Below are 13,240 nucleotides of genomic sequence, written 5' to 3' on the forward strand. Positions count from 1 at the left end.
TTTTTCCCCTCCACTTTCTGAGCATTTAAAGGGCAGTCGCTGTGTGAGATACACTGCCTACTTTGGGGGAAAGGATGGTGTTCAGAAATCACGTTCCCTGGCCAAGTGACAAGAGCTGGAGGCAGTGCATGCTGGCTAAAGGCAAATAGCATCCCCTGGCCCCTATCTGCAGGTCAGTAGGGCATCTGTCACGTCCAGACTCGAGAGAAAAAAAGTCATTTTCTACATAGGAGTCTCCCACCAGCCCTGCTGTCAGCTGAGAAGCTAGCTAAGGCCAGGTCTGTCTGGTGACAATATCTAGGCACCTTTCAGGGCATAGCACTTAGGGGAGCCCTGGACACATTAGGTGGGGTAGGGTTGGTCGCACAACCCTATACTGAACAAGGTGTGACCGGAGGAGTGAGGGGGCAGGTGTTATTGTGGGTGAGGCAGGGCTGCTGGCTTCCACAGCCAGAGCAAAGGATCCCAGGAAGATACAGCCAGGTCTACAGGCATCACTGCAATAGTGGGAGTCTCTGCACAGCCTCCTGCTCTGCTCCAGGCCTACTGTCAATCATGAGGCCTGGGTACCTCACACAGCTCCTCCTCTCCTGCACAGGAGGCCTTGGCTAGATGGGGGCAGTGTTAACACTGGGTGGCTCTGATGGGGCTTGTGTTTGTTTCTTGAAGGAGGATGACGGTCACCTGAAGGTGTTCTGTGAACTCTTGGGCCTGGAGACTAGCAAAGTGGCTCAGTGGCTATGCAATAGAAAAATCGTGACTTCCTCAGAGACTGTGGTAAAGCCCATGACCAGGCCTCAGGCCATCAATGCCAGGGATGCACTGGCCAAAAAGATCTATGCTCACCTGTTCGACTTCATTGTAGAGAGAATCAACCAGGCGCTGCACTTCTCAGGCAAGCAGCACACCTTTATTGGCGTTTTGGACATTTATGGGTAAGATTGTCTTCTATGCGCCTGCCTTTCCTCATTTGAATGTCAAACGCCCTGTTATTTTTAGGTTGCTTCTTTCCACTCGTTTTGCATGATTTAAGATGATTCCTGATCTCCCCCCCCCCCACCGTGTTTCGTGTAGAAATGTTAAGTACAGCTCCTGGGTCATAGTAACCCTTCTGTAGTGCATTAAATAAACAACAAGCAAGGGCCAGGGAGCTTTCTCAGCCAGTGAAGTGCTTCTTGCTATGTGAATACACACTCAGATCCCAACACCCACATACAAGGCCAGACTCAGCAGAGCGCAGGAGAGGCAGAGGAAGGCCAGCATAGCTGAACTGTTGGGTTCTACGTTCAACTAAAGAACAGGCTGTGTGCTACAGAAGAAGATACCTAGCATCAACCTCTGCCCTCCCTGTGTACACATGTATGAGCACATACATACACATGTATGAGCATACACATACAATAAAGCTAAGCTATAACATCCAGCAACAGTTCCTGTGACAAGTGGCTTCTCGAGTCACCTAGAAGCACCCCACTTTAGAGACGGAATAACCAAGGCTTGGAAAAGTAAGCTGTCCACGGCTGGTCCTTTGGCAGGAGGCTGTGGTCTGCTTCCATCCCCTACAGGCTGGTGAGTTGTGCAGCCCTGTAGTACCTTCCTGTTCCCCCAGGGAAATGCCAGGGCAGGCTAGCATCCTCCCAGTCTGCCTGGCCTGCTGTCTCCTGCCCTCACACACCCACATTGCTGTCCCCTCCTGGGTGATAAGGGCTCTGGTTCACCCCACCCCTTCCCCATACAGAACAGTGCTTGGGCCTCTCTGGAGTCTGGCTCATTCTTGTCTCTGCTCCCGTCCTGCTCTTCTGAATCCTGGGTCCAGCTCCTGCTGAAGGTGCTTATGGGAAGCAGGGTAGAAGCTGGTAGGGAGGGACACCAAGGAACTTTCTGGTTGTCAGCAACTGGCCTCTTGTGTCCCGGTTTCTGCCACTCTCCCAGGGCCATATCTGGTCTCTTGATGGAACACTGGGAAGGTTTGTCCCATGAAAGGCACTGTAGTTTCCACCAACTGGGGGCTCTTCCCCACACAAAGCGGAGGGCCTGGGCCTGCACATCCCTGCTGCTGCCCATAGAGAGAAAGAAAGAGCAGAGGGCAGAGGGACAAGGGGCAGTGCTTTGTCCTTGAACTTTTCACCCAGGTAGAAAGCCAGCTGTTCCCATACCTGTTCCAAGTAAAATGTGATACTAAAGGGAGTTACTGTTTAATGTAGATCTTAAGTGACTACTCATGGCTGGCAATTAAAACATATCAATAGTTTGAAAATACTAATACACTACGGGGATAGGCTAGTAAATTATTTACCCTATCTTATCCCAAGAAACAATTTGAGTAACAATTTAAAAAATTGAATAAAATTGGGAAAAAATTAATAGCCTGGTTTAAAATTCTTACATTGAGGTGGGAAGTAATTGTTGTATTATCTTGAACTTGCCCTTAAAAATAGCAGACTTTTCATTTTAGGAGTATTTCTTCATATCTTTAAAGATTTTATTTTGGTAACTATGTATATGTGTGTGTGTAGATGTAGTTTGTGCTTGTGTGAGTTCTGATGCCCATAGAGTCCAGAAGAGGGAGTTAGAGGCCCTGGCACAGAGTTGCAGGCGCTTGTGAGCCCCCCAACGTGGGTGCCAGGGACTGGACGCTGTTCCGTACACAGTGCTACCTGCCGAGCCCTCTCCCTAGCCCCTTACTTTATACTTTTATCTAACGAAGAAGTACTCAGCAGGCACTGTGTGATAAAAGGTCCTTGCCCTCTGCGACTTCATTTTACTGGTAAAGGAGGCAAGGAAAGGAGTCGGGGTGACTCTTGTGAGAAGAATAAAGGTGTGTGTGTGTGTGTGTGTGTGTGTCTGTGTGTCTGTGTCGTATATCTCTGTGTATCTGTGTATGTCTGTGTGTGTCTATTTGTGTGTGTGTCTGTGTATCTGTGTGTCTGTGTGTGTGTCTGTGTGTGTCTGTCTGTGTATCTGTATGTGTGCATGTGTGTTTATGTGTGTCTGTCTGTGTATCTGTGTGTGTGTGTATGTGTGTCTGTGTCGTGTATCTCTGTGTATCTGTGTATGTCTGTGTGTGTGTCTATTTGTGTGTGTGTGTCTATCTGTGTATCTGTGAGTGTGTCTGTGTATCTGTGTGTCTGTGTATCTGTGTGTCTGTGTGTGTCTGTCTGTGTATCTGTATGTGTGCATGTGTGTTTATGTGTGTCTGTCTGTGTATCTGTGTGTGTGTGTATGTGTGTCTGTGTCGTGTATCTCTGTGTATCTGTGTATGTCTGTGTGTGTGTCTATTTGTGTGTGTGTGTCTATCTGTGTATCTGTGTGTGTGTCTGTGTATCTGTGTGTGTGTGTGTGTCTGTGTGTGTCCTAGGACCTCTCCTGCAAGACTATTGGGAAAGTCAAGTAGAAGAAGTCCCTGAGGCACTTTGAGTCTTTTTTTTTTTTTTTTTTTTTTTAAGATTTATTCATTATGTATACAGTGTTTTGCCTGCATCATTACAGATTTCAGCTCATAATGCCTAAGGAGAATCATCATTTGACAGTCTGCTCTATTGTGAGAAACCCTGCTCTTGGCCCTGGCCTGAGGTCCCTCCAGGTCCAAACCAGGCTCCACTTCAGGCACTCTGAAAATGATACAGAGAGCCGGTACAGTGAGCTTCCAGTCACTATGGACTGTCCAGGAACCTGTGGTGGGGTTGGCAGTGACCCCACAGGGCCAGAGCCATGGAGGACATTGCCTTGGGCATGGGGAAGAGGATGGAGAATAGGGACTCAAGCTGCCTTAGGCACCATTTGCTGCCTCTTGTGCTCTGACCCTCGATGTAATAAAGAAGTCACATAAGTCCTCCACCTGAGGCAGTTAGAGCAAAGAGAAGCAGGGCGTGCAATGGCAGGCTCCTCTTCAGGCTTCCTCCCGCAGGGTGCTCACAGTGCCAGGCAAAGGACTTAGTGTACCCTGTAGCAAAGCGTACACTGCTGCCTCCTCTTGAGAATCAACTAAGTGAAACAGGCCTGGCCTGGGTTCACACATGGCCGCAGCTGGCAAGAGCTAAGTGTGACTGTTAAGACAGTCGCGTTTACCACCGGCCCAGAGGGCTCCCTGCTGTGCAGGAACCAGCCGGTCCTGCTTTGCTGTCTCCTGCCTGGCTGCTCCTAAGTTTACAACTCTAGTAACCCTGGAGACAGCTCTTAAAGCCTGAAAACAAGGCAGGGGTGTGTGTGGCTTCCTGTTGGGCTGGAGTGTTAAGTGACCTCTGAGGTTTGTTCCGGGAACTCTGAAAGCCAGCCTTGGAAAGGCAGAAGTGTCCTGTCTGTCTCCTCCATGGCCAGGGAAAAGGGAGAGATGTGTTCTCTTATTGAAAACTCAGGTTCAGTCTACTTACTCTCAGTTATTTCCCATTATGTAGAGCAAGGTCAGTAACGCTGACACTCGTGTTATATGGATTAGGTGATACGCCACATGTGACTGCAATGCCTGGCTTGGGGAAGGTCAATGATGTACAGTCAGATTCCTTCCGGGGAACAACTAGGGAGGGAAAGGGTAGGTCATCAACTAGCTGCTAGTTTAGTAGGAACCAGCCGCTTTGAAGTAGTTTAAACTTGCCAACAGCATAGCAAACCTCTTAAGCTATGGAATGGTTAAACTACTAAGATTTAATGAACATCTAGGCCCTGTGCTTGCTTTCATTTTAATGTGTTCAACTGTGTTTCAGTTTTGAGACCTTTGATGTCAACAGCTTTGAACAGTTCTGCATCAATTACGCTAATGAAAAGCTGCAGCATCAGTTTAACCTGGTAGGTGATGGGGTTTTTTGTTTGTTTGTTTTGTTTTGTTTTTGTCTTCCTGGGGCCAGGGAGGCATAGTGCTGGTTCCTGATTCAAGGATGCGTGCATGGATGAATGGATAAATAGAGCTATACAGGGAGTTCCTGTGCCACTTTCTGGTCGTGTCTTGGAACTGCATCCCCATCTTCAGCTTCTTTTTTGAGCCAACTTGTGATGTTTTCCTCCCCATCTGTCACCGGTTTCCTTCATCCTCCAGGAGGAGCCCGAGCCAGATCCCAGGGAAGCCTCCCTGACACCCTGAACTCTAGTATAGGTTTTGCACACTGACCACATAGCCAGCACACTCTGTGACTGGCTGTCCTGACCTGGCTGGGCTGCTTCAGGCTAAGGAAGCTGGTTCTGTCCCCAGAGAGCATCAGTGGCCCACAGACACAGCAAAAAGGACTCAGGGAGCTATGTTGGTGGTGACACATGGTAGCCCAGGCCTGATACACCAGTAGTGGAGAAGCTTGGTGACCCTGTCCCTGGGAAGGGGCGGCTAGTGTTCCAGGGTTTTCCTGATCACAAATCAGACCGCTATCTGCATCTTTCAGGCTTGATCCTGCCCTTCATATACTCTCTTTGATGTTATTTAATTTCCAATTTGTCTCTGGGATCCCCAGCATGTCTTTAAACTTGAGCAAGAAGAATACATGAAGGAAGACATCCCTTGGACTCTGATAGACTTCTATGACAACCAACCTGTTATTGACCTGATTGAAGCAAAAATGGGCATTTTGGAGTTGTTGGATGAAGAATGCTTGGTAACTTTCAAAATGATTGGTCTTCTTGGAGCCACATCTGTAAAGTCGGGATGTCCTGCCCATTCGGTTGGATAGTAACTCTGAGATACTAATGTGGACCTGGAACCCTGGGGCCTGGACCCTCCCACCCTTAGCATACACACACCCTTGAGTGAATGGGGGGGGGAACTGAGGACACGACACCCCCAGGTATAGTAGAGAGGGTTTATTATAGATAAGAGGGAGAGAACAGACACAGGCATCTGGAAGGGTCCAGACTGAACTGAGCCATGGGAGGAGGGGTGGGGGGAGAAAGAGAGGAAAAGTAGGCAGAGTAGGGCAAAACAGGCTAAGAAGCCAAAAGGCCATGTAACCAAAATGGCTGGGTTTTATAGGGAAGAACAGGTTTTATAGGGAAGGGCAGTAAAGTTCAGGAGCTGGAGAGGTTGAGGGCAATGGGCAGGGTATGCCAGCCAGGATGAAAGGTACTTGTGAGTAGGGACTGAGGGAGGCTGGTGGCCAGAGTCTGCTTTGACATGATAAATAGGCATCTCAGTTGCCCTTTGTCCTGAGTTTGAGACCTAACAGGGTCTCCTGCACAATCGGTAAGGCAACATCCATCGAGCAGATGGATATACAGGTACACAGTGAATGTCTCCACCCTGTGTTAACTGCTAAAAACAGTGAGGGAGTTTCCTTCTTCCTGGTTCTTGTGAGTCACCGGAAGAGGGAGGGAAAAGTCAACACCATCTGATTCCAGAGAATCTCTAGGAGTTGTCTTGTTCTTTTTTACCCTTGGAGAGGAGCAACCTAAAGGTGGGCCAGCCCAGCGGTGTGTCCCCAAGAACGAATAATCCCCGGGAGAGTGTGAATGGGCTTGAAACAGTAGCTTCTGACACTTGAGCAGACATTTCTCCCCCAAATATTTATTTGCTTAAAAATAATGATACAATATGTCAGGTCCAAAAGAAATGGCTATTAGTGTACCAAACCGAATTCTGGCCCCCAGGCTCACTCAGTACCTGTGGCTCCTCCCAGCTCTCCCTCCACCCCCTACCCTAAACTCCTCCAGCTCCTGGGCTTCCCTTCCCCCAGCTTCTCACTCCCATATAACCCGCCATTTTGGCCATGCGATCTCTGGCCCTCCTCTCACTTGGCTTTTGTTTTTCTTTATTTCCTCTTTCCCACCTCCCTCTCTCCTCTCGTCTGCTGGCTGTGTTCCGTCTACTGCTATCTCTCCCTGCTCTGGGCTTCTCCACATGTCTTGGGCTGTTCTCTCAGATCTACAGTTAAAAAACCTTCCCCTCAACCATACCTGAGATCCATCATGACTTCCTTTTTATATACAGTAGCAAGGACTTCTTGGTTCCATTGATCTTCCTGATCATTTTTCCATATACCACCTGTGTACCAGCTCTTGCAGGCATCAAACCAGTGCTCTGGAATGTTCTAGTGGTAGGAGTATAGAAGCTGAGGTAGACCCCAAGTACTTGTAAGTACTGAAGTATTTCCTAAGGTGACCTGGAAGTCATGGAAGTCACTGAGACACAAAGGGGGTATTGAAACACCAGCATTAAAAACAGGGTTTTCAAGGAGCTTAGCCAGATCTTGGTTCCAGGAGACAGGAGACCAAATAAATTATATATATATATATATATATATATATATATATATATATATATATATGGTCCTTCCCATCACTCGGAATGGAGTCAGGCTCCCATCCCATCCTCTCTCCTTGAACTGTAAGGCTTCTGTGAAAAGAATAGTAAAACACTGCCTATCCTGCATTATTCAAGTCATGATGTGACCATTTCCCTTCTAAAGGGACTGGCATAGCCATTTAAATGTTGTGATAAATATATCATATGTTACCACAATTATCTGTTCGGAATAAAAGTTAGCTGTCTATATATAAAGGCAGACTGGTGCTTATAACTGCTCAGAGGAGGAAGGGCCTCTAGGTTGGGGGCATCCCTGAGGCAGCAGACAGAAGGCCTTGGTGCCCCCAAATCCACCATCTTTGATCCTGCCTCCTTACTTGAGTTTGTCTGTGCCTTCTCTTCCAGTTGCCTCATGGAACCGATGAAAACTGGCTTCAAAAGCTGTACAACAATTTTGTCAATAAGAATTCTTTATTTGAAAAGCCCAGAATGTCAAACACATCCTTCATCATCCAGCACTTCGCTGACAAGGTACAGTTAAGGCCAGTGCACCCCATCCAGGACAGGACAGGACTTCTCTGGTGTGGTTGGATTCAAGTCCCACTGAGGGGAACTGGGGAGAGAAGTCAGTTCAGTGCATGCATGCCCGACAGCTTGAGGACCTGAGTTCAATCCCCTGAGCCCTATGTGAGGGAGGGATGAAAGAGAAAGAAAGGAAAAAGCAGGCATGGTGACACATGTATAATCCCACCATCCCTGGGGAATTGTGGATAGATGGATCCCTGGGGCGCAGAGGCACCTGAAAGAGCCCAGAGTAGTGAGTAAAAGAAGCAGACTGGACATGGCCAGGACTAACTTTGAGAGGAGGGAGAACAGGGGGAGAGCACAGTGGAGATAGCCAGAGAAAGAGAGTAGGGAGAGAGCAAGAGACAGGAGAAGGGAAGTAGAGACTAGCTGGAGCAGGCCTGGGGGCTTGGGGTAAAGGGGGGGGGGGGACCAAGACGATAGCTTGGGAGTCTGGAATGCATTACAAGTACTGTGAGTAGAAACTGAAGGAGCCTGGAATCTAGCGTGAGCTTTGATATGCTGGTAGCCATGTGTCCCTTCTGCCAGAAGCAAGGGGAATTACTCCTTTTAGGGGGCAGGAACATGTTTCATAAGTTTCTGAGGTATGCTGGCTTTTATCTAACTGCCAGAAGCAAATCCTTCTATAGTCTAGACTGAGATCATTTCTGTATACATGTACTGTGTGAGACTTTACAACACATGCACGCACACACACAAGGGGCCTGGGAGTGTAGCTCAGTGGTAGAACACATGCCCAGTGCATGTGAAGACCTGGGTTTTGATCCCATGTACTACAAAGAAAAGAAATGGAGGGAAGAGATGAGCTTGTACCTGATGCTGCAGGCACTGGCCCCTGGGGTGACTGGTGTCTCTCTGCACAGGTGGAATACCAGTGTGAAGGCTTCTTGGAGAAGAACAGAGACACTGTCTATGACATGCTGGTTGAAATCCTCAGAGCAAGCAAGGTTGGCAGGGGCCCCAGGGACACAGGTTGCTGCTCATTGTGTAACGGACACAAGGAAGGGTGGAGTTGGAGAGAGAGGAGCTACTGACTGGGTAACAGCAGCTTGCAGCTGTTATTCTTTTTTTTTTTTTTTTTTTTCCATGGCTGAATAAAATTCCAGTGTATACATGTACCACATTTTACTTGGTTTGGCACTGGAGGTAAGGTACATTTTAGTGTCTGGAAGCATTGTAAATCACATACATGCCATCAGACATGCAAGTGACTGAAGAAGGGCAGCCGACACAGCTCGCTGGGAAAACACACTTCACATTTGGCTCCTTCATTCACTGTGGGTAAGGCCCCATCCTCACTTCTGGGGACACGGCAGTGAACATGCCTGATGAACAAGTCTTTCCAGGGGCCACCTGTATTCTAGAGGAAGCCATAAGCAAGCAGTGTGAGGTGCCCACAGCACTCAAAGAAAACCAAACAAAGAGCTGGGGAGATGTCACTCAGTTAAATGGCTGCATCGCAAGCATGAGGACTTAAGTCCGATCCTCGGCACCTGTGTCAAAAAGCCTCATGTAGCACATGCACCTGTAGTCCCAGCACTGGGCAGGCAGATGGGCAAATCTCTGCAGCTTGCTGACCAGCCAGAGTAGCCAAGTTGGTAAGTTCCAGATTCAGTGAGAGATCTTGTACCCAAATATAAGACAAAGAATGTCTGGAGAACACGCCCAACATCAACACACACACACACACACAGACCAAAAGAAAAAAAGTCAACCCAAGTATGGGGATGGCAGAAGGAAGTGTGGCCTGGGGCAGTAGGCCCTAGAGTCCACTGACCTCTGTGTGAATGACTCCTGGCCTTTTCTTCCCACTCAAACATTCCCATATAAAATCCTGAGAAGATGACATTTCACAGATAGGTCTTCGTTTTATAGTACTGTGGTCTACATTTATTTCCATCTTCTGGAAGATCCAATCCACTGTTTAAAATGCTCCTGTCTTATGACAATTTCCTAAGCGAGCCAGGGCAATTGCACTGATGATCATAAACAAACACTAATTAGAAAGGACCACACTCATCAAAGTGGCTCACAGAAGAGTACTCAGGGTTGACATGGACTGCATCTCGTGACAGAATTAGTTGACTTAATTTGCTGGTTATTTACCGAGCCCCAAGCTTACCTCAGGCCCTGTTCAGAAGATGTCTTATAGCAGCAGTGGGTCTGTCTCCTGAGCTAACTGGTGGGGACTCCAGACGCAGTCCACGGCCCAGAGGCACAGGGGGATGCAAAGGGTGACAGAATGGCGACAGAAGACAGACCCGTGACACAACTGATGTACAGTAGAATACGGATGCCTCAAAGAGGAGCAAAGAAAGAGAAGAGGAGAGAGGCAGGTCAAAGGCCAGCCTGGGCTACACAGGGAGACTCGACCTCAAAAAATAAAAAGGCCTAAGGAGCCAGCTCAGTAAGTGCCTGCCATACAATGATGAGAACCCGAGTCTGAGCCCCAGCACCCATGTGGAAAAGCTGGGGACAGTGGCACACACACCAGCACGTGGGGAAGTGGAAGTGGATTTTCTGGTTTTCCTGTACTCTGCTTTGGATAAGCCCCAAGCCTGAGGTTGTCCTTTGGCTTCCATACGCATGTCTGTCCACCTTCACACATATAAACACACACAACATACATAAACGCGTCCACTTATAAACATGGATTTGGGGTGTGCTTTCAGCATTGTGAGCAGGGTGTGGCTGGAAGACACTGTCAGCCTTGATTCTGGAGCAGGGCTGGGATCTGCAGGGAGGAGAGAGTAGGCTGAGAAGAGAGCCAAGGGGCGCAGAGGGGTAGTAGCTGTCTCTTCTGCCGGCTAGAGCAGAGCATACATGCAGACACTTGCACAGCTGTCTCTCACCCGCAGTCCCAGGAAGGAAGCCATGGGTGTCACCATGCAGCTCTAGCTGTAGACACGGCTGGGGCTGTCACTCTGGACCCTCTCATTTAGATGGCTGTTATGATGGGGGATGTGGTCTGTGCCGGGGAGGACTGTCAGTCAACACTTGGAGACCTTAAAACCCTGTCTGCTCCTTCCAGTTTCATCTCTGCGCCACGTTTTTCCAAGAAAACCCTGTTTCATCTTCTCCCTTTGGTGCAGCGATCACAGTTAAATCTGCAAAGCAAGTCATCAAGCCAAACAGCAAGCACTTCCGGACCACAGTCGGGAGTAAGGTACACAGGAGTGAGGTGGGAGGCAGGCCGGCAGTAGGGGCCGGCTCGGGGGAGCCAGACATCTGTAGGACCCATAGCTCAGGCATGGCTGCAGAGAACAGACCTCTTCCAACCATCCGTTATACTCCCACTTCCAATTCAACACATCCAATGTGTCTTCTCCACCTGTGCATAGTCATATGGTCCATTAGTTCTCTGCTGCAGGTCAGGGTGTATGAGTGTGGGTGTGTGTGGGGGCGTCTACACAGGTACTCACAGAGGCCAGAAAAGGGTGTTCAATCTCCTGGAGCTAGAGTTAAGGCATCTGTGAACCGCCCAATGTAGATGCTGCTAACAAAACTCCAGTCTTCCAGTAGGGCCCCACGTGCTCTTAACTGAGCCATCTCTCCTGCCCTAAGATTACCTCTGCCTACTGACCAGCTTTATTTGTCTTGGTCTAAGCTTTAAATTGTTGCAGAGTAACCTCTGACCTCTGGCCCTGCTTCCTAGTTCCGCAGCTCTCTGTACTTGCTCATGGAAACCCTCAATGCCACCACACCCCACTATGTTCGGTGCATCAAGCCAAATGATGGGAAGCTGCCCTTTGAGTAAGTATTCTTGTCGGGGAAACAAAAGCCCTGCAAAAGCGGCATCCTACCGTGGCCAAGGGCAACTTAAGGAAGAAAGAGTTTGGTTGAGCTGAGGGTTCCAGAGGGAGACTGGGGACCAAGAGTTCTAAGACCCAAGTCTGTGGGAGGAGGCTTTTCACATTCAAATGACCTTGATTTTGGAGTTTGCTGAGATTCCTCATGAACTTTACACAGTTTCTGAGTTCTTTAATGATTCAGCGTTGCCTTTTATATGTTAGCAGGACTTCTCTGGTTGATTAAACCACCTCAGCTCCTGGGCTGAGCAAAGGGGCTGAGTTTGAAATAATTGTCTCCAAGTGCAAGTTAAACAAGCATGACTCAAACCCTCTGCTTGTATAAGGGGCCATGTGTGCATGTGAAACATGTGAAGAGCACGCCACCCCCTCCTCCCCCCGGCATGCTGAAGTTGGTTAGAAGCACCCTGATATGTAGCTTGTGACATCAGATATGATCTCAGGGGCCCTGGAGTAAAAGCCCCTAGCCAATGAATGTAAATCATGAAGTCTTTTTTAACCAACTGGAGCTAAAAGAGGAACCCTTAGAGAGGGCTGTCAGTCAAGGTGCTGAGTGCGACTGTAGGGTACCAACAGTGTTAGGCCTGGCTCCTAAGCCACCATAGGATGTTTTGTAAAGGACACTCCTCCATTAGATGGGCTCTGGAATGTTACTACCCGTGCACCTCTTTTTACCTGATTGTCACTGGAAGTTCAATCCAGGTATTTCCCCCCACAAGGTGGCCTTTCCCCCTCACCTCCCTCAATTAAAGCTCCTTTCCATACCTACCTTCACCCCCCAGCTTCTAGACAGTTTCACAGAGAGGCCGTTCCAGAACATTCTGTAGCTATTTCTGAAGATCTGCAGTGTGAGTTGAGTATGAAGGGACAACAGGGCTGGACTCTGCTGTCCAGGATCCTGAAGTCCAGGCCTCCTTGCTACATATGTTCTGGGGCACTCAGTGGCCATAAGGCCTGAACACACTGTAAAATTGCTTCAAGGTTTGACTCCAAACGAATCGTCCAGCAGCTGCGAGCCTGTGGTGTTTTAGAAACGATTCGCATCAGTGCCCAGAGCTACCCTTCCAGGTAGGTTGTTGTAAGCTGGAGTACCATGAAGCCACCAGATGGGACCACACCATTAGCAGAAAGCTTATTGGGGAATCAAACTGTCTTGTGTGTGCGTGTGTGCGTGTGTGTGTGTGTGTGTGTGTGTGTGTGCACTGTAGAACAGCACAGTGGGAAGAGCTTTGTCAGTTTTATGGGGGCAGGTACAGGGGAGGTGGGGTGTGGGTCTATTCTAGGGGCTAGGTTGGGTCTATGAGGCTTGGGTGGGGATTTTGACCTGTTGCAGACTTGTTTGGGTTAAACAGGAACTGGATACCTGCCAGAGTTGGTTGGCTGTAGGGGACAGATAAGGGAAGCGATGGCTTTTTCATGACAAACAGAAACCTACTTCACAAGATTTCTGAGGAAGATTGTTTAGGTTTTTGTTTACTCATTAGCAGTCCTTCTGTTTACCCAGCCAGAATCTAGCCTGAGCTGGCTAGGCTGTCGTCTAAATGGCATCCTAAGACACTGTCAGCGGCATCACCATTTTGGGGGTTCACTTTGTACCTAACAGTTGCCCTTATTCAAGTGTTTGCTG

At 48.6% G+C, this 13,240-nt stretch overlaps 1 protein-coding gene across 2 annotated transcripts in view; it reads left to right on the plus strand.

The window, feature by feature from the left end:
- Myo5c (myosin VC) overlaps window positions 1-13,240 on the plus strand; it is a 69,828-nt gene that overhangs the window by 23,397 nt on the left and 33,191 nt on the right. For both annotated transcript variants that reach the window (XR_007835317.1, XM_051197956.1), the window contains exons 10-17: window positions 670-935; window positions 4,701-4,782; window positions 5,436-5,576; window positions 7,625-7,750; window positions 8,668-8,751; window positions 10,836-10,970; window positions 11,460-11,557; window positions 12,595-12,681. Coding sequence is in view for 1 of the 2 variants with exons in the window: in XM_051197956.1 (XP_051053913.1) it covers window positions 670-935; window positions 4,701-4,782; window positions 5,436-5,576; window positions 7,625-7,750; window positions 8,668-8,751; window positions 10,836-10,970; window positions 11,460-11,557; window positions 12,595-12,681 (1,019 nt within the window). In the remaining variant the exon portion in view is untranslated. The remainder of the gene's footprint in view (window positions 1-669; window positions 936-4,700; window positions 4,783-5,435; window positions 5,577-7,624; window positions 7,751-8,667; window positions 8,752-10,835; window positions 10,971-11,459; window positions 11,558-12,594; window positions 12,682-13,240) is intronic.

Source organism: Phodopus roborovskii, unplaced genomic scaffold (assembly GCF_943737965.1).
Source record: "Phodopus roborovskii unplaced genomic scaffold, PHOROB, whole genome shotgun sequence".
Lineage (NCBI taxonomy): Eukaryota > Metazoa > Chordata > Mammalia > Rodentia > Cricetidae > Phodopus > Phodopus roborovskii.